Source organism: Ambystoma mexicanum, chromosome 1q (assembly GCF_040938575.1).
Source record: "Ambystoma mexicanum isolate Mex_15411 chromosome 1q, UKY_AmexF1_1, whole genome shotgun sequence".
Taxonomy (NCBI): Eukaryota; Metazoa; Chordata; class Amphibia; order Caudata; family Ambystomatidae; genus Ambystoma; species Ambystoma mexicanum.
The window spans coordinates 470219689-470245686 of record NC_090922.1 but is presented as its reverse complement, the minus strand read 5'-3'; the positions used below and the strand labels follow the sequence as shown (position 1 = coordinate 470245686).

Below are 25998 nucleotides of genomic sequence, written 5' to 3'. Positions count from 1 at the left end.
GAAGACATAATTTGTGACTGGATGTCAGGCAGCAATCCACGCACAAATTTGTCCACAAATAATCTTTTCCCAGACTCTTTGCCTAAGTCTTGTCCGCTGAAAGCCGAGAATACCTGTTCAAACCGATTCAAGAACTCGGTAGCACCCTCAGACTTCCCATGGACACAGGTCGTAAGCTTGTCCCAAATAATTCTTTTCTCAGGAATTATGATTTTCAATTTTGCAATAATTCTATCAGGCAAAGTTAGTATCACCTGGGGCGGTCTAACACCAGCTGACCTTTCTCCATCGAATCTAGTTATGTTCGCCCATGTATTTCCAACCCTGGTACGTCGTCTATGGTCCAAACTTGTTTCCATAAATCTACAGGCAGTAGTACAGGAAATAACAAATCAATATCACCTAGGGTGAACACTGAAGACTGCAAGACGGACTCTATTTCTTTATAGAATCCTGTCAGATTTTTCCTAATATCAGGAATAGATTGTCTAATAGTATTCACTTCCTGTCTTGAGAACGGGAAGTGAATAAACTGCAATACATAATTTGCAGGAATGTTCACAGCGACTATATTTGCTGCAGGATCAGCCGCAATCTCAACCTTCGGGACAAATGTCGGAGGAACCTCTCTCATAGGCAACTGAGAAGTAGGCAACTCCGAACGCTTACTAAGCAACAAAGCCAAGTCGAGCACTAAAGCAGTAGAAGAAGTGTTAAGTGAAAAAGCTCTCTTATAAATACTCAATAACTCTGTGGGACAACTAATTTTTCTCTTTAGACAATCATCCTGTAGGTACTCTATCATTACCTGTATCACTTTCCTCTGCATTTCTGGCGTATACTGACTGTATGTGTCATATACCTCAACTGGAGTTATCAACATGTCTGAAATCAATCTAAGCGCATCTTTCGTACAAATTCGTGCTTCCTCAGATATCGATTTTCGACAAGAAAGGAACCGTTTCTGTACATACAAACTTTCCCCCTCGTCATCCTCATTCTGTAACCTTTCCAACTCCTTTCTATACTCAAATAACCTCTCAACATGCTCATTTAGTTTCTCCACAGTGTCTCTTGAAAACGCTAAAGTGTTTAGATCCCTTAACCCTTGCGGGAGATCTGTATTATTTAATTTCCCCCACATTACACATAAATGAATCCCTAAACCTTCAATAAAAACATTTTTCTCAGGAAAATTATCCATATTAAAAAGTGTGGCAAAAACATTAGCTTGATCATCTCTCTCCATACAATGCTTAGCCCATGCAATCAAATCCCGTTTCTTCTCTGGTGGTACAGTATTGCGGGTGACAACCCTTGACCCTGCACCCTGATCAGCTGCAAGCGGCACAAGACCACTTGGAAGAGGGGGAGCAGGCAAATTCAATGGAGGTACTGTTACTGGTGCAATAGGAAGAGGTGGAGGAATAAGTGGAGGAACAGTAATGGAGGAAGAGGAACATTAGGAGGAGCAGGAGCAACAGGAACAACAGCAGGAAGAGCAGGAATAACAGGAGGAAGAGGCAAAGCAGCAGGAGGAGGAACATACGGAGGTGGCGCAGAGGCACCAGGCCTTCGTTCATTTAACAATTTGTCTATGAATTTGTCGGAAACATGAAGGTCTTTAGAAGGACAGATTTTCTGAATTCCAAGTGAGAAAGCCCTATCCATAGTCCTACTCGACTCAGAAAGTTTATCTTGGTGATATAATAATGCTTTTTCGGTGTTCATCTTACGATGGCGTGCATGTTTTTCTCTATTCTTAAGTTGCTGCAACGCTTCTTTTTTCCTATTCTGCAAAACATCGAATTCTGCAGGTCTAGCCTTTTTCTTTAATAGAATCGACTCTAAATACTCAATACGAGGGATTTCAAAACTACCATTAATTGGCCACTGAAGTTCGGAGGCTTGTCTGGTTTGTCTGTGCCAAATATCATTAAACACTATACTTCCTGTGGTGCTGGACGGCTAAATTCCAAAGATTGTCTATCACTGCGGAACAACGCCCTGACGCAGGTAGACAATTTCCCAGGCATATCAAATTATTGGTGTTACCTGGTCAATAATTGTGTCTGCAGATACAATACGCCAAAATCAAATTATCAGGATATTGAAGAATCGGGTCACGACATACCTGATTAGTCCTAAGGAGGTCCGATCGGATTACAAAGAATCTTACCTAACTAATCTTACCTCGTGTTTGGTGATTTCGGCAAATCTGCCCGCCTCGATAAGTGGACCCTCGTCAAGATGCCGTCTCGGACCACAAGCTAATCGTCCATGGATCGGGTCGTGCAGCGCTGCTGAGGTGTCGCGTCTCATTCAGAAGGGGCCCCTTATTTTGTCACACCGTCCAATCCCGGTGCGATAGCGAGGGTCAACATTCGATAATCTGGCATCAATCTTGAGGGTCTCTATTCGGGCGCCAACTGTGAAAACAAAATCAAAATATCGAGGCCGAGTACCCCAAAAGGAAATACACCGAACACGGGTTACAAAGGAAGATACAAAGATCTTTATTTTATACTGAACAGTTTTCCCAGAAAAGTAACGATAGCTAGGCCCTCAGTACAACACAACGAACTCCAGCGTGGTTCAGTGTGCTTAGTGAGAGACACTGTACATTAGAATTCGTTGCTCTTTTATACCATTTGCGAACATGATGTCCAACCCTACTTTGGGTTAATATTCCTCTAATACATCACTGATCTAGGGTTCATGCCGAGTTCGCATAGCCACATGCAACTGGTTTGCCTTTAATGCATACGTCAACATGCCTACACGGCAACTGTGTATTTTAGGATTTTTTATACAGGTCTTCTCAAACATTAATACAATGTAGATAAACAAGTGTTCTAAGTTCAGTATTTGAATACATTGTTCTTAACATATGCTTGCGGGTTAGTTTCATTGCACGAGTAATCCTTTACACACAGGTTAGTGAAGGAGAAGGTCTCAGTTCACGACCCCAACAAGTGGCCTGTAGGCAAGTTACATATTAATTACACACAGAGGTCAAGACGGCCATGTTGTATTTCGGAATGACATTGTCCACCATTTTAACTCACAGGGTGACTTTACAGAGAGAACCTAAAATGGCGGATTGACCTAAAATGGCGGCTTACATTGATTCTAAGGTCAGGACCTTGCAACACGGATTTCTTCACAAGTGGCTTATAAGCAGCTTGGCGTAGGCCAATATACATATATTTGTTGCAATAGGAGGTACAACATAATTTCCCGTTTGACAGTAGATGGCCCCCTGCATTCAATGTGTGATTTTTAGAAAATTTGCCCCAATTTAGCAAGGAAGCATTTTTATCTCAAATGTGCTCAAAATGCAGTGTAGAAAATAACAGTGGCACTTGAAGCCAGTATTTGCTTTTCAAAACGTGTGCATTTGGGCATTGAAAGCCAATACTTTATATACACAGAAGTTTTTTTTATAATGACACTAGAAATGAACAATAACATGTATTTATATGAATTTCTATATGGGGAATGTAAAAAGATGCACATTTCTATATGTAAATACATCTGAGAGCAATACACATTTAAGGTGCTGGATTCTGAAAAGTTAGAAAAATTAATAAGCAAAGAAAAAAAGCTGTTTTCAGCATACTCTTATTCATTTTCCCTTAGAGACGAAGGTGCGTCCATTGAACACAACCAGCGAGAAAACCAATGGACTGATTGGAGCCAAATAAGAAGCAGATTGGGCACAAAGCATCACATATATTCCTTTTTAGTTTGAGCTATTAGGTGGCACTTGCGCCACTTATAAATCCAAACTATTGCATCAGAGTACAGATAGCGAGAAATGGCATATGAAGAGGGACACAAAGCTTGAAGGTGTTGTTTGGTTATTTGCCCATACCATGTTAATCTTTCCTGCCCTCCTGCCCAAAACACCTCCTCATGGGAACTCTTTCAGCTTGCATTAATGAAGCCCTTCCATCAAACTTTGAATTCACAGTGCCTGCCACTGTTTTTTCAAAGCAAGTAGCTGAGAGTTAATGACTTAATTGGAGCTGTAAACAGCTACTGGTGTAATAAAAATGTCTAAACCAGGTCTGTCTTCAGCCACTTGATTTATAAGCATTATGCGGGGCCCTTCACTGAAGTCCTGTTAAAAACAAGCATTGGCAAAGCCAACAGTTATGGCTTGTGTATAAGTATTAGGCATTTGCCAAGCACAGCTATTAGATGCCCAGCTACTCACACCATTTTGCAGCTGCTACCATCAATGGTGAGTTAATACCATTACGGGAGTGGCTGGCAAGTGCTTTTCCCATGCATACACAAAAAGCTAAACTGTTGGCATTGACAATGCTTGTTTTGCTTTGGTGAAACAATCTGATGGAGAAAGAGGTACCCGCAGCCAAAAAAACTGTTTATTTTGCTCAATGCAAGTGATTCCCGCAGTAATCCCACAGGGAAGGCAAAAAAGAAAATGGCTCAAAATTATATTTGAGGTCAGACAGGGGTGCTTTATCATCAGGGAGCGGGCAGTGGGGCCGGGAAAGACCTTAATTTTCAAGCATTTGCCTAGCGTTGCGATAATTGGTAAATGCTACGTTACTGAGGTAACGATTATCATGGGTGGCAACACAGGGTGCGATACAATGATTGCGGTTAAGCTTCCACAGGACATTTTCGGGGGAGACTGTCATGGAAATGAAAGAAATGGGAAAAATAAAAGAGGTTCATGGGCCTTTGTAAGTAGCCTTTAGTCTTTTAGCTAAATTGTTGCAACATAAACAGTGACTATGGCCAAATGTCATGGTGATGGGATCTGGGTATTTGCTAGTGAGGGGGATATGGACCACGACTGTAGGCTACCACCCTGCAGAGGAGTAGACAGGGTAGGGCCTGAGCCCGCAAGACCCACACAAAATCTGTAAATGCCCACTCAGCAGCACTATGTGTGCATTTACAGATGTTAATGTCACTGTGGTGAGCCCAACTATGTTAGCTTCAGGCCCCACTACTTCGACAATCCTGGCTGTGCCTCTGGCACCCTGGTCATTGTCTTTTATCCTAATTCTTGCAACATGGGGCATCCGGTAATTTGTTAGTGAGGGGGATATGGAGCATGGATGTAGGCCAATGGGCCCTGGAAAAGATATAGCGCCGCATCATAAGGTTGGCGGTATGGGCCGGGATACCGCCAATGCGAATAGCGTTATCACTACTCGATCCGATCATGAGTAGCGGTAATCCCCATTGGACCAAATGGGGTTTTCGGCGCTATTAGCAGCAGCGCAATTAGCGCCACGTTAATCGAGCCAAAAACGGGCACAATGTGGTGATTTTTACCTCCAGAAAAAAGCAGAAGGTAAAACTCCAACTTTCCGCCCAACTCGTGATTGGGCCGACCTTTAACTGCGGCAGGTAATAGCATTACCGCCGCATTTAAGGGCTACCGCCCAACTCCCCATAGCATAACAAAACCCTGGAAATTCAATGAAAAAACTCAGTTAAGACAGAGTTAAAATGATCCAACTCATCACACCAAAAACCTATGAAATTCTACAGCTAAGGGACTTGATGACAATCTTAACTCATAAAGGCACAGTAAAAAACAGAGCTTGCCTCCACCCGTTTATCTCATCCAGGTAATTTTGTGTCTCATTCAAAATTATGCCCAATATATTTACAGGTCACTTGGTTATTATATTCACTACGGGCCCGAATAGTTTAGTGGCAATTCAGTGGTAAATCCCAGCATTACTGACAAACTTGATTACCGTTATCGCCACTTGGTCCTGGGGATTTAACACAGGATTACAGGTGGCGGTAGGTGGGGCTTGGGGAAAACTATTTTGCATTTTTCAGCATGCGTGGCGGCATGTTGAAAATAATAAATGTTTTGGTCTGGGTGATCGCCACTTTTTTACTACCGCACGCCCACGCCATCCCCATATACCCATGTCTCCATACAGTCCCCACCCACTCTTCTTCTGCACTTATCACCCTATCTGACTAACCTAGCACTTTGCCACTTACCGGCTGCACTACCACGGTTTATCACCTTTATTTATTTATTTATTTGACTTATTATTATTATTTTCATTCTCTCCTATGCTCTGCACTTTCCAATTTCTCCCCCTTCCATACACTTTCCCCTTCCCCATGCACTTGCATGTTCTCAATGTCACTGGGCCTAGTAAGATCGTTGTTTTTGTTTCTCCCCTGTTCCCCTCCCTTCGCCTGGTCACGCTCTGAAACACTTGTCTACGAGCGTGATATAAATAAAATATCATAGCATATCATATATCATATCACCTTTCATATCACCTTTGTGGCTGTGCAGCTGTGCCTGTGTGCCACGTGGTGCCTTTGTTACCCTTCACCTCCAAAATAGCTGCCGTCTCCTTTTGGTGCACCGAGTGATAAACTATCTGGCCCTGCCTCACTGTGATTGGCCTTCCTGCTATTCTTTAGGCCAATCAGGCACTGGCAGACAAGAAGCTGGCCCCCGACACAAAGGCCCTCCATCTAAGGCCCCTGTTCGAGCCTGTTGGAGCACAATGGGGCATGCAGCACCTCTCCCTGAAATCTCCTGCCACCTCTCAGCCCTGAGAAAGGCCCAAAGATCTACTGCCAGCCCTGGTAAGCTACCATGAGGCACACTTTCTCCTCCTCTCCGTGACACTACCTTTGCTGACACTTTGGCATGCTCCTTCTCTCACTTTCTCCTTCTCCCACATAGCATGAGTCATCACCACCTTGTTTCACATGCCTCTGAATGCCTGCCAAGCCAAAACATTTCTTCAAATTCACCCTCCATCTGTGCTGCCAATTTCGTTGTGTGTACTGTAAAGGGGAATATATCTGCAAAGAAAATCAGTGGAAAATACAAAGAAACAAAGTGGCTGAGTTAGCTCTCCTCCCCACTTTGGACAGCACAGAGTAAGGCAGTCACCGTAGACAGGATGACACACTCAGGTTCTCAAAACAAAGCAGTTCAAAACATGGATCGAGGCCCATCTGGCCTTCCACATTAAAGTCACTTTTCCAGCGTTACAAAACTTCTTTCACAGTTCAACCAAATGTTAATGTAGGCCTCCCTCGATAGAGCTCAGACCTTTCAAAGTAAAAGGTTCACGTAGCCCACCCTCAGTCAGGTTTGGACCTCTCACTCACAGCACTTGTGGGGGGTTCCCTTCCCCAAGCGTTATTGCTTTATTCACCTTTGTTAGGGGTTCCCTTACCCAAACTTATCATACATCACTTCCATTCTCCCTCAGTCAGGCTCAGACCTTTTCCTGGTGTTGAAGACTTTCAAATGTGTGAGGCTTTTACTATAGACCTCTGCAGGACCACTTTGACTTTCCCTTCAACTCGCACTCTTGTGTTATTTGCCCCAGTGTTTCTTGGTCTATGTAGTTCAATCTCATAAGCACAAGAGTTCAATATTCTCTCTCTATTTCCCCTTTTGCTGAGGTCAATCTTGATCATCACGCTCTTTAAATTTCATTTACTTTGCTGTTTTATAACATAACATTTCACCTTTCATGGAGACTTTCGAGTGGGCTACTTCCTTTCGCTGGACCACACCACTACTCTGTATCACTGGTTTCACAGTTATCAGTAATTTAAAGTTCCCAACAAGTCTGCCTTTCATCTCGGCTCACCCACACGTGTATAGCCTTCAATTGTGCAATATACTTTTGCAACTTCAATCTTCTATTAAAACACACCGGTCGTTCATTTTGCTCACCAACACACCGGAAGTGTGCATTCCTTTCTTGTCTTTGTCTTTTACTTCACGAGTCAAGGTTATTACCACAGGCCTGGCCTCGTCTCCCCAACTCTCAACTCTATTGTTCACCCAAGAGGGTCGCAAGCGCCTTTGAAACACAATGCAGTCTTCTTGTCTGGGATTTGGCCTTCTCCACATATCTCTTTACGATTCTATGGAGGCAACCACCTCCTGCAGGGCACTCCTGGTTTCCTTCACACTTGGTTCTCATCCCTCGATATGTCGCTCTTCTCCAGTAGGTTCACCTTTGCCCCAGAGGTTCTGCTGCTTCTCGTGTTCCACCTTGCTCAGAGTGTGTCTCTATTTTCCGCCTTTTATCGGTGTGGGGAGAGCTAATGGATATCAGATGTATGCGATTAAAGTCCAGTGCCAGACTTTGCCTGCACAGATTAGCGGGATATGTCTAAAGGGATACGTAACGGTTAGCCTTGTTACTCTCAGTGACCCTCTTCCTCATCCTAGTGTTTGTGTGGAAAAGGGGGGAGATTTGGGACATTAGAGAGAATCCTATGAAATAGGAGGGGTCATGTGTATGGGAAAGAGGGGAATACCACGTCTTGCCATCGGTCGCCTTACCCCCACTCCCACGATTACCCCTCAGCCAGGTGATCCTCCTACACCGGTCCACCCCCAGGGTCTGGATCCAAAGATGATGGCTGTGCCCTGTCTACCTGAGAGAGAGATCCCCGGTTTCTAGTAGGTGAGACACCCTTTGGTTTCTCACAGTGCTCAGAGTGCCTTGTATCAACAATCGAATGTAGGTGCCCTTAAATCTGTGCTGCCAATTTCATTGCCTTGTATCAACAATCGAATGTAGGTGCCCTTACATCTGTGCTGCCAATTTCGTTGCCTTGTATCAACAATTGAATGTAGGTGCCCTTACATCTGTGCTGCCAATTTTGTTTTGTGTGTTCAGTGTGCCTTGTATCAAAAATCGTACTTAGGTGCCCTCGCATGTGCTTTGTGTGCTTTGATTGGTATCCAGTGCTACTAGGCCGCCTGGTGGGTCTGTGCTCGTACTGTGCTTTGCAGCCCCTCCTCTTTCTTCCTCCTATCCTCCACCCCTATGTCACTCACCATCTCCCCTATCTTTTCTAACTGCTACACTATCACCTACCCTCCATCCCTCACAAAGTCTGGAAGAAAAAAAGCTTTAAAAAGATATCCTGACCACTAACCCTGGCCTACCAATTACTGACACCTATTGCAGCGCAACTTCCAGACAGATCTTTACTGATATCCCCTTCTCTGTCCTCTCTCCAGATCTTTGGACTCCGCATCTCATCTGTACTCTCTCTCCTCCTACATCCTCATCCATTAATGATGGCACTAAATGGGGAGTCTTCTTGGGCTTTGCATCATTTAGGTGCATCTTAAATGTCTATCACACTGGCACTTTCTTGGTTCAGGGTCCCCAACCCAACCTCCTCATCTATGACCGGTGCCTGCTGTCCTTCATTAACTTCCTCCCCACTCCTGCTACTCCTTCTTCCACTCTCTCTCCCCCCACCCCCATCCGACTGGTGTACCATGCCCCTTTACCCCGCCACGGAAAACCTTCAAAGGTGGGGACCTCTTGCATCTAGCCACGCTTAATGCACGTTCTGCCATCAAACACTCTGCCAACATCTGCCTCTTTCTTGAAGACCTTGACCTCGATATCCTTGCTCTTACCGAGACATTGTTCAAGGCCAGCTTAGTCACTGCTTTTGATTGATTTTGGGATGTTTTACCAAAGTGGAAAGAATCGTGGCAGAATTCACTGTAGTCAATTTTGCTGCAATTCAACTTCAGTAAAACAACCCAAAAATGATTAAACCACCCAAATTCAACCCCCCAGCAACATACCTTTTTGTTGGCCACCACCGCCTCTCCTATACCCCTGCAACATCAGTTCCGTCCCTATAACACGGTCGGATCGGACGCTCCAGGGTCCCTTTGTCTTTTTTTGTTCTTTTTTATGGTTTTGTTTTTGGGTCCCCCGCTTCCAAAGATGAGGAGGAACGGGGACAGCCCTGCAACCCCCAAGCCAAAAATACCAAACATGGGAAGCGGGGGACACCCCACAACCCCTGCTCGCCATGTTCAGTATTTTTGGCTTCGTACGAATGGTACTGGCCGAATTCGGTCAAATGTTTCATTCGTACAAACAAATTCGGTCAGTTTGGCTTTCTCCCTTCCCCTGATGGCTATAAGATCATCTCCAAGCCTCGCCCTAACTGTGCAAGTGGTGGGGTTGCTCTTATCTTCCCTTAGTGGGTGTCTTTTTCCCTCATACCCACCCAGCCTTACTCTTCCTGAGAGAGCTTGGTTTGCAAGTTGGCCACCATCTCTCCCACCTCCTCTCTGACCATTGCCATCATCTACAGGCCACCTGGCTCCACTACCCTGTTCCTCTCTGAAAGTGCTGATTTCTCCTCTGCTCTCCTCACAACCACCACTAAACTCCTCCTCATGGGTGATTTTAACATACACTTTGACTCCTTAATCACGGCATCCACTCTCTTCCATGATCTCTGCACCACACTCACCCTGCCTTCATCCACACAGATCTTTCACTCTCCACCTCGCTGATCACCCCACTCCCACTCTCCTGTAATATACCAGAGGCATTGCACACCTAATGCATCTATAAAAAATAAGCATTCAATTGTTTAATGAGTGTATGGGTGCAGGGGAGAAATACCGGTCCTGACGTGGAGCAGTACCAAAATATGAAACAGAGTGTCCAATCTATGGACACTGCCATTCCCTGCACACCTTAATGCTGATGAAAAATCTGCAGAATTCTTAGTTCAAATTAACAAAATTAGAATTATTACGATAACATATAAAATATTAAGAATTCCGTTTGAATCATCAAATGTTCTTTGTTCTTCATTATTCAAATGGCAGCTACAAGCGCTCAATGGGTTTCAGGGATGTATTCGCCTTCTCCGGAGCAGAAAACTGCAGATAGAAACATAAACAAACCCAATATCTTACATATAACTTTTCCTTATGTACATACGATTACATATCACCATGATGGTAGTTTATGTGCCTCATCCGAACTCCACGCGGTTAATATGCCAGAAGGTTTACAGAGTAAATCCTATAGTATACTGTGAGCGTGCCTCAAGCCATTGTAAGTAGATGTGGGCGACCAACCCTCAGAATTGAAGCTGTTTACACCATTATATGTTTAACCTTCTAGTTTTGGCCACCCAAATTCGTGAGGGGAGGGCAATTCTTAATATTTGATAAGTTATCATAATCATTCTAATTCTGTTAATTTGAACTAAGAATTTAGCAGATTATTTTATCAGCATTAAGGTGTGCAGGGATGGGAGTGTCCATAGATTGGACACTATATTTTTCACCCCACTCTCCTGGTCAGACTACTCTCTCCTCTCCTCTCACATGGGTCCTCTCCCCCAGCCATGCCAACCTCGTACACGAACATCTGTCTGATGAAACGAGTGTCAGCTGCTGCCTTTACCCACCCCGCTTTCCCCACAGACTCTACCTCTGACTCTGCTCTCAGCAACCTCCATCTTGCCATTTCTAACACCCTTGCAATTTTTTCCCCAGTCATGCAGATCCACCTTAAACATGCTTTTAAGCATAACACTTTATTCGACTCTACACTTTCAGCCCTGAAACGCAAGTGCAGAGCTGTGGAACGGAAGTGGTAGACCTCAGGCTCACCCTCTGACAAACTGGCATGTCGCCTGCTCCAAAGGCAATACAGACTCTCTAACTGCACCAAGAAAAGTGCCCACATCCAGGCTTGTGTCTCTGGAGCATTCAACAACACGGCTGAATGCTGTACAATCTGCAGGGAACTAGCCAAATGCTCTGCAGTCTCCTCCTCACCTCTTCCCTCACTGGCCACACACTTCACTGTAAAAACTCAGGACATCCTGAGCACCCTTGCGTCCCTCTCCCCCTCCCCTTTTCTCCCAACCCCCTTGCCTCCAACGGCCTCCAATCCTCCATCTGCCTTTCTCTCCTCCCTCTCTCCTATCACACCTGAGGAGGACACCAGAGTGGTTCGCTCCATGATGGTCTCTTCCAAACAGGTTTCCCCCTGCTCCTCCAGAACCATTAAGGACAATATTGTCTCCATTGCACCTGCACTCGTGGATTTCTGCAACCACTCTTTTGCTACTGGATCTTTCCCCTCCTCCCTCAAGCACTGCTTTTTGTGCCCCTCATGATAAAACCTTCTGCAGACCTCTCTTGCCCAGCCAACTACCGCCCCAAATCTATCACTCCCTTCCTTGGGAAACTCTTGGAGAAGCTGGTCTTCCGCAACTTACCCAGCAGACAGAAGTTGTTGGTTGCTTCCACAACCATCAATCTGGATTCTTAGTATCCAGAGGCACGGAAAATGTTCTTCTGAACACCCATGATTCCAACTCTCCAGCTGTTCTCATTCTACTTGATCTCTCCTCTGCATTTGATACGGTCAACCACTCCTACCTCAAAAAACATCTCTGCGATACCCTAGGTATCTCAGAGCGGGCACTGGGCTGGCTTACCTCCTTCCTCAGTGACCATCCATCCCAGGTAATTCTTTGTATTCTTTGTATTGCCATTCACAATATGTATTGCTATCTACCTACTGAACTGATATATCCTTGTAACTACCTGCACCTACTGTATTGTAATGACTCATTCCTCACAACCATCTTGTATGCAATATTGTATTGTGAATTCTTTCTGCACTGTAACGGTTGATATTAAGAATGCGCCCAGATACCCCTGGTTTAGGTGCGCTATACAAATAAATAAATAAATACATTCTGGGCTCTTTCTCCTCCCCCACCTCTATCTTCACTTGCTGCGTCCCCCAGGTCTCCAACCTTTCTCCCTGGCACTTTAACAACTACCTTGCTCCGCTTGCACACTTCATTTTTACCTTCCCCCCAAACTTCCAGTGTTATGCAGATGACACACAACTCTTCTTCAAACTTCCCTCTGATCCTCTTCTTACTTCTTCCATCATTCCTGACTGCCTATCTGTCATCTAGTTTTGGTGTACTTCTGCCTCAATGCCAGAAAGTCTGAGATCCTTCTTAAAGGGACTCCTGCTGCCTCTTTCTGTCCCTTACTCTGGCCACCTTCTATGGGCTCTCCCCTTCTCCTTCATCTGAAGCCAGAAACCTTCCACTAATCTTTGACTCCTCTCTTTCCTTCATCCCTCACATTCAGGACTTTGCCAAGAAGTCCCACTTTCAACTCCACTTCCTCAAAGGAATTCTTCCTTTCTTCACTTTCCCCCAGAAGCTCAATGTCTCCAGAGCTCTGGTTCTCTCTAGGCTAGACTACTGCAATATCCTTTCCATTAATCTTCCCTCTTCTTTTCTATGACCCCATCAGCAAATACAGAATAGGGCTGCAAGACTTTTGCTTGGCCTCAAGCCCAGGGACTGCATCTCTCCAGTCCTAAAAGCTCTCCACTGGCTCCCGGTTGCTGCAAGGATCAAATTCAAATGAATCATCCTCAATGCTATCTAGGGGGTTTGGAGGGGGGCATGCTATCTACAACGTGCCCTCACTAAATACGGTATACAGTGATTATAACGGAATATAAATAACTAAACACTTTAATAACAACAAATAAATAATGAATAAATGTCAAATGTTGGGTTAAAAGTATATATGGGGATGGGGTAAGGGATTAAAAAGGGTGTGGGGGGAGGTTGAGGTGGGGTAATAAAGCTCGGGAAACAGGTAGCTTGGGGGGACACCCCCATTTTAAAAAGGTTTTAGATATTAATGTGTTGTTATAAACACTTAGAACCACTAATTACTCTCCCTCTAGATCTTTATGTTCCTTCTGCACCAACTCTGTGTGTTAAGTGCTTCGCTAAACAGCGAGCTGGTGGCCGATCTCTTTGCTCAGCAGGCTCTCTCCTATGGAACAGCTTCCCCCTTCTTTTGTCTTGAGCCGGATCTCCTCAAATTCCAGAAGCTCCTGAAGACTTTCCTTTTCACCTCCTCCTTATCTTCCTCCCTCATCTGCTAAATCCCACAGATGCTGATATTGGTGACCAGGCCCCTTATGTGTCCTCATGCGCCCTGGCCTCCCACAACCAATCACCTACAGCCTCCACCCCTCCCAGCACTTTGCCTTGGCACCCACTGCCCTATGCCACCACAAGCCTGCACTTATTTATTGGTGGTTGAACACTCCCCTAGGCACTTACAGCTGCTCACTCGCTAGCACTTACCCCCCACTCCCTCATCCCTTCTCTCTCTCTGTACTTGCACGTTCTTAATGCTCACAAGGCCTAGTAGGTCTGCCCCATCTTTCATTGTTATATTTGATTTTCATTCCCATGTTCCCTCCCTGTTGCCCTGTGTGCACTTTGAAACACAATTTACTTGATGTATAAGCGCCTTAAAATAAAAGAAATAAAAAATAATTCCTCATTTTCGATGCCATAGGGCTTTTTGCTGGAGGTACATCTTCCACAATACCACCAAACTCAAAGTACGGCTGCACGGTAATGCAGCTGTAAAGTGGCAGTAACAGAATTACTGCCACTTTACCATCACTTTTACCTGCACCGCCATACTGGTGTTGTGGCCGTACATGTTAATTGTACACATTACTGAGAAATTTCGTGTGAACTTTTCTAGGGAGATTTACTACTAATTGTATCTCTCTGAGGGAGAGTGCAGGAAATTGCAACAGTCTCAGGGTGATTTGTGGAATTTGTGTCCATCTCAGCAGGTTTATTAGAGGGAAGACAAAAATATCAGGTTGCAACTTTTCTCTCGTAATAGGAAAAACAGGATTACAAATAGAAAGAAATGCAGTGCCTTAAGGAATAGGTAACCAGGGCTAAAAGGCTGGACTACACAAAGTCATAATAGGAGGTAGGGCCTAAAAAGTGGTTGAGGTAGCAAGAAATACACAACGTGAAAGAATAGTTAAAACAAAGGTACTCCTTAACGTACAACACTTAACTTGATGCCCTCTGTAAAAATGACAAAAACACAGCTTAAAACAAATATTATGTAATGTTTTGTAAGTGTAGCATCATTTGATTGGCCCCCTATTCACTTTGTCATCTATCTATGTTTGTGTAGGGAATGGCCTGATTTGGTTTTGCAAATTGCATTTTTTTGCTGGACCTTCATTATTGACTGTTTTTGTTGACCATCATATCATTTTACTTCTGCTCTGGTATCCCTTTGCTCTGTTTCCTCGGTGTTCTGTCTCTGTGTATTGCTTGTCATCAAATCAAATTATTCATTAATTTTGTATGGTGTTTTTGTTGAAAATGATATATAAGTAAAATCAAACTAACAAAATAAATCAAACAAGTGTGGGGTCAGTCTTTGTGAAAGTGAAATTGCTAACAAATTGGAGAAACCCCAGTCACATGCCGGGTACACCCGACCTGGCTGAAACCGAAGGTTGCAAATGATTGCTGGAGGCAAAGATGATCCTTAGCACAGGCCGCTTGACACATGCCTGGGGATGTAACAGCATGTTGGCAGCGCCATATGACACACATAAACCCAGTTTCTTACCTCTCGCAGACAGAGAGAGTCCATGATGCAATTACCCAGAGCCCTACAGTCAGGATGAGCAGCATGCGACCCGGGTAGGTGTTCATCAGGATTTTCAATACAAACTGGTACTGGAATTTGATCTTGTTGAGGGAGCCTATACTGCGGTACGAAGCATCCACCAGTACACGGCTGTGCAGAAGGATAGTCCTGGGGAGAAGATAGATGCGCAGGAACATCAGGATGGAGAGGAAGATGTCAGCATCCGAAAGGAAGGTCGAGACGGAGGAATTGTCCTGCGCAACACAGTTGTCGGCTGTCGGGAACGGGTGGACCGAGCACACTAGGAGTTCCAACAGTATCCAACCCATCTTCTTAACATTCACCGCAATCTGCCAATCTTCCAGCGAGTTGTCGTTCATGAAAAGCTGCATGCAGAAGGGGGGGGGAATAAAAGATGGATTTAAAGGCAAAGGTATAAGAGCTAAAATCAATCATAGATTCTTCATTGCAAATCTCGGCTTGAGTAACATTTTGGATTGCAAGTACATTGCTATGTTATGTACAATACCTATGTGATCTCTGCTGATTAAAATATTTGATTCGATTTTGGCGTCTTCAGCCAATATTCATTTTGTTATGCTGCTTTTCTTGTGACTATTGGCATCGCATTACAATATGCTGGGGTTGGTACTGTCACTTCCAGTTTATTTCAGATTAAACAAATTCATACATAAAACTAATTGTGAAAAAGATCTGAACAATATATCACAGACAGACGATTAACAAAAGCATACACCAGGAAGGGAAAACACACCCAAGAACCAATGAGCATCATAACAGGCAGAAGGAGCCACAAGGTGCGCAAAATCAATATCTATCACAGATTAGCATTCTGGGATCATTAGAACCTTCATTGCTCTAATTTTCAATACTACCGGCCTGGGAAGAAATTGTTCCAGTGTCCACGTAGTATATTTATCAATGGCCATTAACAGATCAAAAAGAGGATAGCTACACTGCATATAATTCAACTTTCTGAGAATTAAAAGAATAGTCGTCCTCCTCGTCTCATGATAAACACTGCGACAAAATGACCAACAACAATCATTGGGATCTTTCCATGCCCAGAATCCTATAACTGTTTCTATAGGGAGCGTGCTGAATCTTGCATCTTTGCAACTGTTTTATAGATCCTGTTAATTATTCTTTTATATATTTATAACATGCCGAAGCTCGCAAGCATCAGGGCGCGACAAGTACACGAAGACGAAAGGGCACAGGACTAGAACAAAAAGAAGGAAGGATTCAATAGAGTTGAGCAGTATAGTGGCAGGTTACCTGAAAAGGGTGGTTTTCAGCTGTTTTTTAAAAAGATTGGAGATTTCTTTCTAGTCGGATGTTGCAAGGTAGCTCGTTCCAAAGGGAGATGGCTTTGGTGGGAAAAGCCCTACCTAGGCCTGTGGCTTTTGTTCTGGCATGAACGGGTTCAAGGAGACCTTGTTTAGCAGATCTTAAGCTGCGGCTTGGTTCGTACCATTTGAATTCCTTTTTAAGGTATGCTGGGTTCGTGTCATATAAGCACCGGTGGACCATTGTCAGGGATTTAAAACTCTGGTTTTAGGCCTATTAAACCAATCCAAACAATGTCTCTAGGGTGTTTTCAGATGTTTGTTAGCCAAGCTACCCCGCTAGAATAACGACCTACTAAGAGACACAGAATAATTTGATTTGGGCAACCCTGTATGCTAAAGCCATCATATCACTATCCAGAACAATGCAGGGGTTCGTCTTGACAAATTCCGAAAGATACTCTAACCCTAACTCGAAATGCATGCCTTAAATATGGACAGTGCACGTTTCGATAAGGCAAGCAACGTTCTACAAAATTAATTTTCAATTTGAAGGGGTGGGGTTGAATCTTGGAAGCCCCAGAAAGATGCACCGTTCAAAGCTAGGGGTTGTTCTTGATATGCCTTAACAATACTCTCCAAAGGTTGGCGTTCAGAATTCTTCATCAGTGAAGTCGGGAAATTTTGCGGTGAGCTGATACATCATGGACCTCTTAATTATGCATGTCTTGCTTTTCTGTTCCTCTTACCCTGCCCCTTTAAAGCAAAGAATTTGTTATAAAGCTTCTAGGATGGTATTCCTCACTCTTGCAAATGATTTGTCGGTTTACTTTATGTTTAATTACTTTCTAATACTTATTTAGGGACACATTTGCTTCGAAATTCACTACATGGACCCATTTTTTCAAAATGTTCCTGTGGGAGAATCCGCCACCTAAGCAAATTCTACTTAGACGGGTTAGGCTGGCTCACATTGTGTAATATGGGGCCATTTTGGAAAACATTGCCAGGGTCACCCTTGGTTACCGGTCCACCCTTGCTCTTCATGAAATGATTGAAACTGCTTGAGACCTTCTCCCCACCTGTTTACGCACATGGGCTTTGCCTTTCAGGTTTGCCGCAAATATGACTCCCAAAAATTCAAATGTATTTCTGTTTGTCAAATCTGGCCCGTCAACATGATAATTGTGTATGAAGATGGGCTTGCCGTTCAAGGAGATTTTGTGACATTAACTTTCATTGAGCCATCTTCGTACAAGATTCATGTTCATTAACTATCACTTGCAAGGCAATAGGCATATGTGTCCTCAAGACAACAGTGGGCCTCATTACGAGTCGATGGTAACCGAGGCGGTAAAACCGCCTCGGTTACCGCCAGACTCGTATTACCATTCCGCCTCCGTGACTCCTGGAAATACCAGGGCATTACGACCGGAATTAACAGTGGCGGCGGGTTTACCGCCAATGTTAATTCCGGACCGCCCGACCTGTAATGAGGCTAAGATAGAAGTGAAAGTCTTCACAAACCCGCATCGAGCATCTCTGGCTTTTCTTTCATAAGCATTTCCTGTAAACCAGGAATGCATAAGATCACAGCCCAGCAGCACATACTTGTCTCAACCCTCCAGGGATGCACCCACCACCCGCGATGCAGCCAGTGACAATGCTCTCCCTTCCAAAGCTGACAACCACTTCCAAACCCTTATGGATTGCAATAAGCACACAGGAATCCTCCAGTGCAACACAAGATGCAAGGTGGCTGACGGGTCCATGAATGCCATGAGTAATGGTGCATCCTTTACCATGACCAACTTAGCTCCAATGCAATATACATTCAGGGCCTGGACAATGGTAAGGCACATTTGGTGATGTTAACAATACTTTAGAATATGACATCTCTGTGCACACTGCTGAGAAGGCAGCTTTAACAATGTCCCATGCCCCCACAATGCTATGTACTATATTTGCACAGACCAATGGGAAAACAGTTTTATCAATGACTCATGGTCCTGCTATTCTAGGCACAGCCCAAAACATTGTTAACCATGTTCCATGACATCACTATGTGCACTGCAACACAATGCCACCTTCAACTATGCCTAGTGACAGCATTACAATGCGCATGACTAGTTGGTTACTGATAAAAGGGGACAGTACTGTCTATGGTTTCAGACATTGTAACATGCATAGGTAGGCTAATTACTGATGCCTATGCTGATACATCCCTAGCTGGTGGGCTGTACCAGCTGGTTAAGGGCTATCAGCCTACGATAATGGCAGTGCTTACTTTGTAAATAAATAAGTGCCAGGGTCCAAAAAATCTTGGCTCACAAATGCCGGCCACAGCGACAACACAGCGCAGTCGGCCCTGCTCAGTGCTAGATCGGGCAACTACCAGCCCATCACACCGCTGCTGCTCCATGCATCCTTGACCATTTGTCTTTCTCCTGAGCCAAATATAGAACTGGCTCAAGCCGGACATTCAAGCACTGTCCGTTTCCCAAGTCACAGCTAGGCAGACACACACACAGCCTCTTTAAGGTGCTCAGGTTGCAAATCTGTGCAAGTTAAAGTGAGTGTTGTGTACCTTATTACATCATTACAGTCACCATGTTTCCATTAAATAATGCCAGGAGACAGCCTTCATGTCTCAACTCCTTTATTCCATATCTTCACTGAACTCCCCCATTCCATTACTTCCCAGGTTCTACTCACAATACATTCCACATTCTACTCGGACACAACACCTCCCCCTAGCTTATCATAGAAGTTCACTCCCACATTGGCCTGACAGGGTCACCTCTACATTTGCTCAATAAGACTTAAGGGCTTTCGTATAGACCTTTGCGGGTGACCATTGCCATGCAAACAAGTTGCTGAATGTCCAGAATCTTTAAGTGACAGGAGACCAACAGGTTCTTCAATTCTCCTTTCCACATACAGCTCTCTATTTGAGTTATCCTGTGACATGAGACCAACATGCCCTTCATTTCTCCCTTCCTCAGATGTTTCTCCTTCCAATTCATCCTGGAACATTGCATGGAAGAGCAAAATATCCCCTGTTACTACACCATCACTTTTCACAACATTTACTATGGGTCTTTTGAAAACCCTGACCATGAATGACTCTGGATCATATCTGGATCCCATCTTCCTTTGTTGTTTCTGCCTGCACAATCCAGATTCACTTTCACTCATCGGTACCTGAGTTCCTTCAATTCTTCTCTTGCGAGTTGTCCAATCTACATCGACCTGCAACCTTCTTCCTTCCATATCCAAATCCATGTCCCCCCCCCATTTTCAAAATGCTTTGTAACTGGATCTTCTCTTTGGTTTGTTTCTATTGCTTTGACACGTCCCAGCTGGGTCTGATGCATTTCCACAGATCTACTAGCACTGGTTTGTATATTCCCTCTTTCCCAGTATGATCTCGCCTTAGGAAATATCACTGTGCCACCCATCCTCTTCGGTAGCACCCATGCCTAGACCTCCAAGTTGTCAGTGATGAGACTCCCAACTTGCACATGACCCAAAATTGATTTTTCTGTCCACATCCCACACATATCCGACCAACAGCTGGGCATCTATCTCTATGTGGGAAATCCATTCCACATCTATAACATTTCCTGTTTTGTCGGTTCGTTCCTTTAGACTCATTTTGCCAGGTGAACAGATTTTAACCTCGGAATTGCATCTGTCCGTGACCAGTGACGGTATTCAACCCATTTTTGTTTTCCACATTGGCCACTTGCTTTTCAGTTCTTTCATAGACCCGTGCCAACTCCAGGCCTTTTTTAACGGGAGAGGCACTCTCAGAAGATGCCTCCGAAGTTGTGATGACGTACACCCTTCAATTATTCTCAGCCTAATAGCCTCATCATCATTAAAGCTTGCAAATTCACAATACATTGACTTTCCCTTTAACCATAATGCACATTGGTCAATTGTTTTATGTGGACTCTGTGTGCACTGGCTAAAGGCATACCGTTCATAGTCCCTATTGGGAGGGACCACCAGATGTTCATCAACAGCAGAAATTAATTGTTGATATGTTGCTCTTTCCTGAGCCGGTATGCTCATCACCACATTTTTCACTTCCTTGCCTACCAAATTAAAGAATATGTCCATTTTGTTTGAGGCATTCTGGTTTCCTGCTGCTCTCAAAAAGACCTCGAATTCCTCCATCCATTCCTGCCACCGTTGCCTTTGATCTTCATGTGGCTCAAGTACGAATGGGTCAGGACAATGCAAGTAATCCACCGGAATCCCATTATCCTGGGCTGTTCTTGTATCCCCACTTATGTTATTCAGGAACATGGTTACCTTCTGACAGTCACTTCACTCTTTTCCTTTATCAGCAGTTACCTACTCATGCACACTACTGTTGCCCTTGTTACTTGATTGTACAAGGTTATTTCCCTTGTTGTTCAATAAATTATCTCATCTGTGCAGTTTCCATTTGTCCAAATCCATTTTGTTGCTTTTGCACCGGATAACCAATGACTTCTTCCTTACAGTGCAGGTTGCTGTATGTATCTGGCTATAGATGCAATTGGTAGGTAGTCTTTTCTCACTTTGGCCTCTATGTGGAAATAGTTTATCAGTTGCCTTGTATTGAAATATTACACCGTTATCGGCTGTGCTGTGCTACCTTACTGCTTTGAGTGTACTCTTGCGCCGTTGTTAGCTATGCACCAGCTATGCCACTGTGCATGGTGCAAGGAATGTATTGTTTTAGGGCCAGGTCTCTCCGTTAGGTTTCAAATATTCTTTACGACTTGTTTTTTTTCTTTATGGTTATGTACCTTTTCTTTTCTTTCTCTGCTATTCTTTAATTCCACTTAATTCCACTGTTTGCTGTCATCTTTCTTGTCATAATTCTTGCACCATGTAATCATACACTTTCTCTAACCTTAGTTCCAAGTTTGAATAGGCACTTGAATTTAGCTGGTTTCAGAGCTAACTATCAAACAAAGTTTACACCACGTCACTCGTGGCACAATTTCCTTCAAATGTACCATTGCTCAACAATCAACATTGGAACATGTTTGTATGGGCATTGAAAAATGTTCCCCTGTTAGGTAGTTATGGTGACTCTGTTGAAATAATTTTGTAGCAAGTGCTTGTGTTAACAGTACATAAGTTCAGTATCGTATTTCACTTGTTTTAATATTTGCTCCTCTATTACGTACTGACGGTATTAAGGTTTCTCTTTGCCTCCGACCGATCATGTGTGAATACTGATGAAGCACATGGCATCTCTTACTGATGAAGCACAGGGCATCTTCCATAGGTTTTGTTGCACTGAAGGTCAGTTCCTTTTCTGTCCTTTGTTTTATTTTGTTTTATGTCCGTTGTCATTTTTTTGGCACTCTTAGCTTCTTGTAAGCAGTCGTGTGATGCCAGCCTTTTATTCCTCATTCAGTGTGTGACGTTGCAAACTGCACATTTTGTTCATATTCATTACGTTGTCATGGCAACGTTTGTACACAGTATTATTTTACCCAAAATGGCCATGTGACGTTATCTGTGAGAATTCTCTTTGACTCTGTCTCTTTAATTATTTCGTTTCGTTAGGCTTGAGAATTCTAAGCGTTTCGTTATGTAAAAAAATGCCACTGTGATGTGTTCTTTCAATCACTCTGTCTATCAGCAGATGATATATCAGCAGGCGATGCACTCTTATGCACTCTTATTACATCTGCTATTTCTTTTATAACGTTCTACTGATTCATTTATTTTTTTACTTTTGTTTCATCTCCGTCTCGTTGCACTGCGTTGCTATGACACTTCTTGTCATTTGCTTCGAACAAGCAAAGATGGCGCCACGTTATCCCACGCTCTGAGGTCCTTTCCTCTGAGCGTTTCAACTTTACAGCGCTCCTGCTTCCATGTTGTGCTGTGCCTCGCGCCCTGCTAAGTCACATTCTACATTCCTTTGTATTCCATAAAAAAAATGCATTTTCTGTTCAAGCAACTTTAACCATGTTGTACATGTTGCCACAACTCATGTTATCTTTTTAATATTGTATTTTGCAACTGTCCATATGCAACGGCCACATTCCACGTCGGATCACCATACTGCCTGCAAAGTCCTTTCTTTGCGGCACTTGTTGTTGCCAATATGATTTAACATGCAATCTTATGACGTTCATTTATCCCAACATCATAGACCTTGTGTCCAAAGCGATATCACTTTCCATCATGTTGCCAATCACACATTATGCTGTGCCGGGCGTCTTACCGATTGTATATTTGTATCTTTGTTTCTGTCTTTCTGTATTCAACAGTATTTCACTTCCACTCACGTTTGCATCTGTTTTCCCGTTACTGTCTATTTGCTCGTCATCCTGTTTCCAGTTCAGTTTACATTTTAGTTATCAGTCCAGGGTCCCCTCATCGCCAAATGTTGTGTACCTTATTACATCATTACAGTCGGCATATTTCCATTAAATAATGCCAGGAGACAGCCTTCATGTCTCAACTACTTTATTCCATATCTTCACTGAACTCCCCCATTCCATTACTTCCCAAGTTCTACTCACAATACATTCCACATTCTACTCAGACACAACAGCGAGCAACACAAAGCATCGATTTGAAGATTTGGTTATATCCATGATGTCTATCTTGATATGTGTTGCTTCCTGTTTGGCCTCCCTTTGGTGAGGTCCCACACCTCAAGGCCCCGCACCCCAACCCCCAGGAACACACAGAGACAAAGGAATCTCCAACTTCCATTATTTTCCTTTACAGGCGAAGTGTCCTGGGCTCTGCTAGCCCTTCTTCCTCCCCTCCTCCCCGTGCCCTCTGGCTTCCCTTCTCTTGCGTTAACATGGCTCTCCTCTTAAGGTTGGCTGGCCACATTGTCTGCCATAACAATATGTAAAACAATAAAGTTGCTTTAAGTCGCTAATCAAATGTTTTCAACATCATGAATAACAATGTTCTAGAAGTTTGTGACAAAGAATCTGTGCAGCTATCTGTGTTTATTACACTTCTTTTATTACATGCCTTAAATCACTGAAAGTACTGCGGGGTTAACTACATTGATTGGTGTTAACTTGCATTCTGGGACTTATAGTTTACCATTCAGGATGTAAACATTAAAGCCACAATAATATTCCTTTGGCTTGACATGTTGCTATAACGGTTTGTATACTGCCATGTGACTTTATTATGAAATTTGTGTTTTTTGTAAGTAAGCTCAATAAGACATTATTGCTGTAGACCTTGAAATCCAACGATTTGAGCCAAAGTTTGTGATTTTGGTTAGAACCCCCCAACAACCCACCTGCCCTCCTGGCCATCTGGCCGACCATCCCACTCCCTCCTTTTTGGATGCAATTGAAGTTTCCACTTCCACCCCTGGGCAAAGCACAGTGAGATTGAAAGAGTTGCCTGTGATGATTACTCACCTTGAGCAGAGAGCGTGCCCCAGGCCCCGAGCCGCATGAAATGCGGGACGATAGAGGGTCTGGGAGTTTAGGCGCGGGGTGGGGGAAAACGGCGCGAAAGTGTAGGGAGGGGCATCCGAACGGCGCCACAAAAAACAAAAGCCCAGGAAAGGGCAGGAAGCAGCACCTGGGAAGGTGCGAAATATAACAAGGGGCCAGGGGGTAACCCTGCTGCCCCCAAGAAGGAACAAAAGGCCGGGGGTGTATAAGTAAGCCAGGAAAAGGAGAGGCGGCACAAACCAGGTAAGAGCTCACCTCTCTCGGGTAGGCTCTTAGTGCCTGGATAAGGGGAAGGAAAAACGTTTGCTCTTGCGGGCTCACGCATTTCCACCTCCTCTTAAATCAACCTAAACGCAGTGGCTACGAGTTCGCCCAGTTGTGCCGGAGCAGGAGCGACCCAGAAGTACCAGCTGTGAGCGAACAGAGCACCTTCGCCGTGGACAAACAAGACGGGCGAGGAAGATCGGGAGTAGAAAACCAGAAAAAACAGAGGACGCACGGTGCGGAGGAGCCGGAAAGCGGGGCTAACAAAATTCAGACGAGAAGGATGGCAGAAGGAAGAGCAAAAAGGGCTCAAGAATTGCGTCACGGTTTTGGGTAAGTCGCCCAGAACCAATGGCAAGAAGAGCAGACGGGAGAAGGGATTCAGGGAGGAGGGGCAGGGAAGTTCCTCAACTGAAGCAAGCCGTGATGACGAAGAAAGGGACCATTTAAGGGCTTGGGTAAAATGGAGAGGAGTGGTGAGCAGAGAGAAACAGAGAGGGGCAGTGCGGGCAGGGGCAGAACCCAGGGAAACCCCGGTCCCGGCGCCGCAAGGGGCACCAGTAGTCCTGGCGCCACAAGGGACACCAATAGTCTCGGCACCACAAGGCGCACCGATAGGGCCAAACGCAGGGGGAGCACCGCAAGGACCCAACCCACAACCAGGGGTGCCAACGGGGCCACCAGGGGCAACAGTGTCAGGGGACCCACCACCTGGGGCAGCACCGACAGTGGCAGCGGCAGAAAATGGGGGGCCACTCATGACGAAATATGGCAGGCCAACCATGGGTAAAGATGCACAGGACAGGTCAATGAAAGCAATGGCTTGGTACATAAATGACAAAGTAAAGGAGAAAATATGGAGAAAGGAATTGATCGATATTTTCACATTGTTAGATTGTCAAAAGAGGGGGATGAATGTGGCCCTAGTGGACATTAAGGAGGACGAGAAAAGCTTACTAAAAAAGGGGCCAGTGGTAAGGAATTTTGACAACTGGATGGCGGCCTTCACCATAATGTCTACAATTATATTACAAAAATTCCCGGAAGACGGGGTAGCATTAGTGGCGTATCAGCAGAGGGTGCTGAAGGTACACGCAGCGTTTGGGGGAGATGCATGGCTGGAGTACGATCACGAGTTCAGAAAGGAGATGGACTGCTTTCCGGATATGGGATGGGATGAGGAAAATGTTAATCTCTACATATTTAATGTGCTGAAGGAGAAATGGGATTCCAAGGAGCGAAGCGCAGGAGGGCAGCAGAGAAGGCAGTATTGGCAGAATGATTACAAAGCTGATTATAGATACAATAACAGAAGGTAAGAATCCAGATATGACAGAAATAGAGACCAGAGTTTTCAGAGCAGAAATTATGGGTCACAGAGAGGGTGGCAGAGCAGCCTGCCCCCGACAACGCAGGGGGGAGGCAGCGGGAGCACGGGAACAACACGAACAGAACCAGGACAATGTCGGAATTTTGAAAAGGGGGTACCCTGTAGCTGGGGATGGAAGTGCAAGTTCAGCCACAAGTGCGAGAGATGTAAGGGTGACCACAGCAGCTCCAAGTGCACAAGGGCCGCAGCTCCAAGCGGCAGAAGCGATGAGACGCGGAAATAAGAACTGGGGCAGGAAGGGGGCCACGCCAGTAA

General features: G+C 44.5%; 1 protein-coding gene across 2 annotated transcripts in view; it reads right to left on the bottom strand.

Moving 5' to 3' along the window:
* The window catches only part of KCNN4 (potassium calcium-activated channel subfamily N member 4), a 569890-nt gene that overhangs the window by 241018 nt on the left and 302874 nt on the right, over positions 1-25998 (bottom strand). For both annotated transcript variants that reach the window (XM_069640748.1, XM_069640755.1), the window contains exon 3: positions 15302-15708. In XM_069640748.1, coding sequence (XP_069496849.1) covers positions 15302-15708 — 407 coding nt within the window. The remainder of the gene's footprint in view (positions 1-15301; positions 15709-25998) is intronic.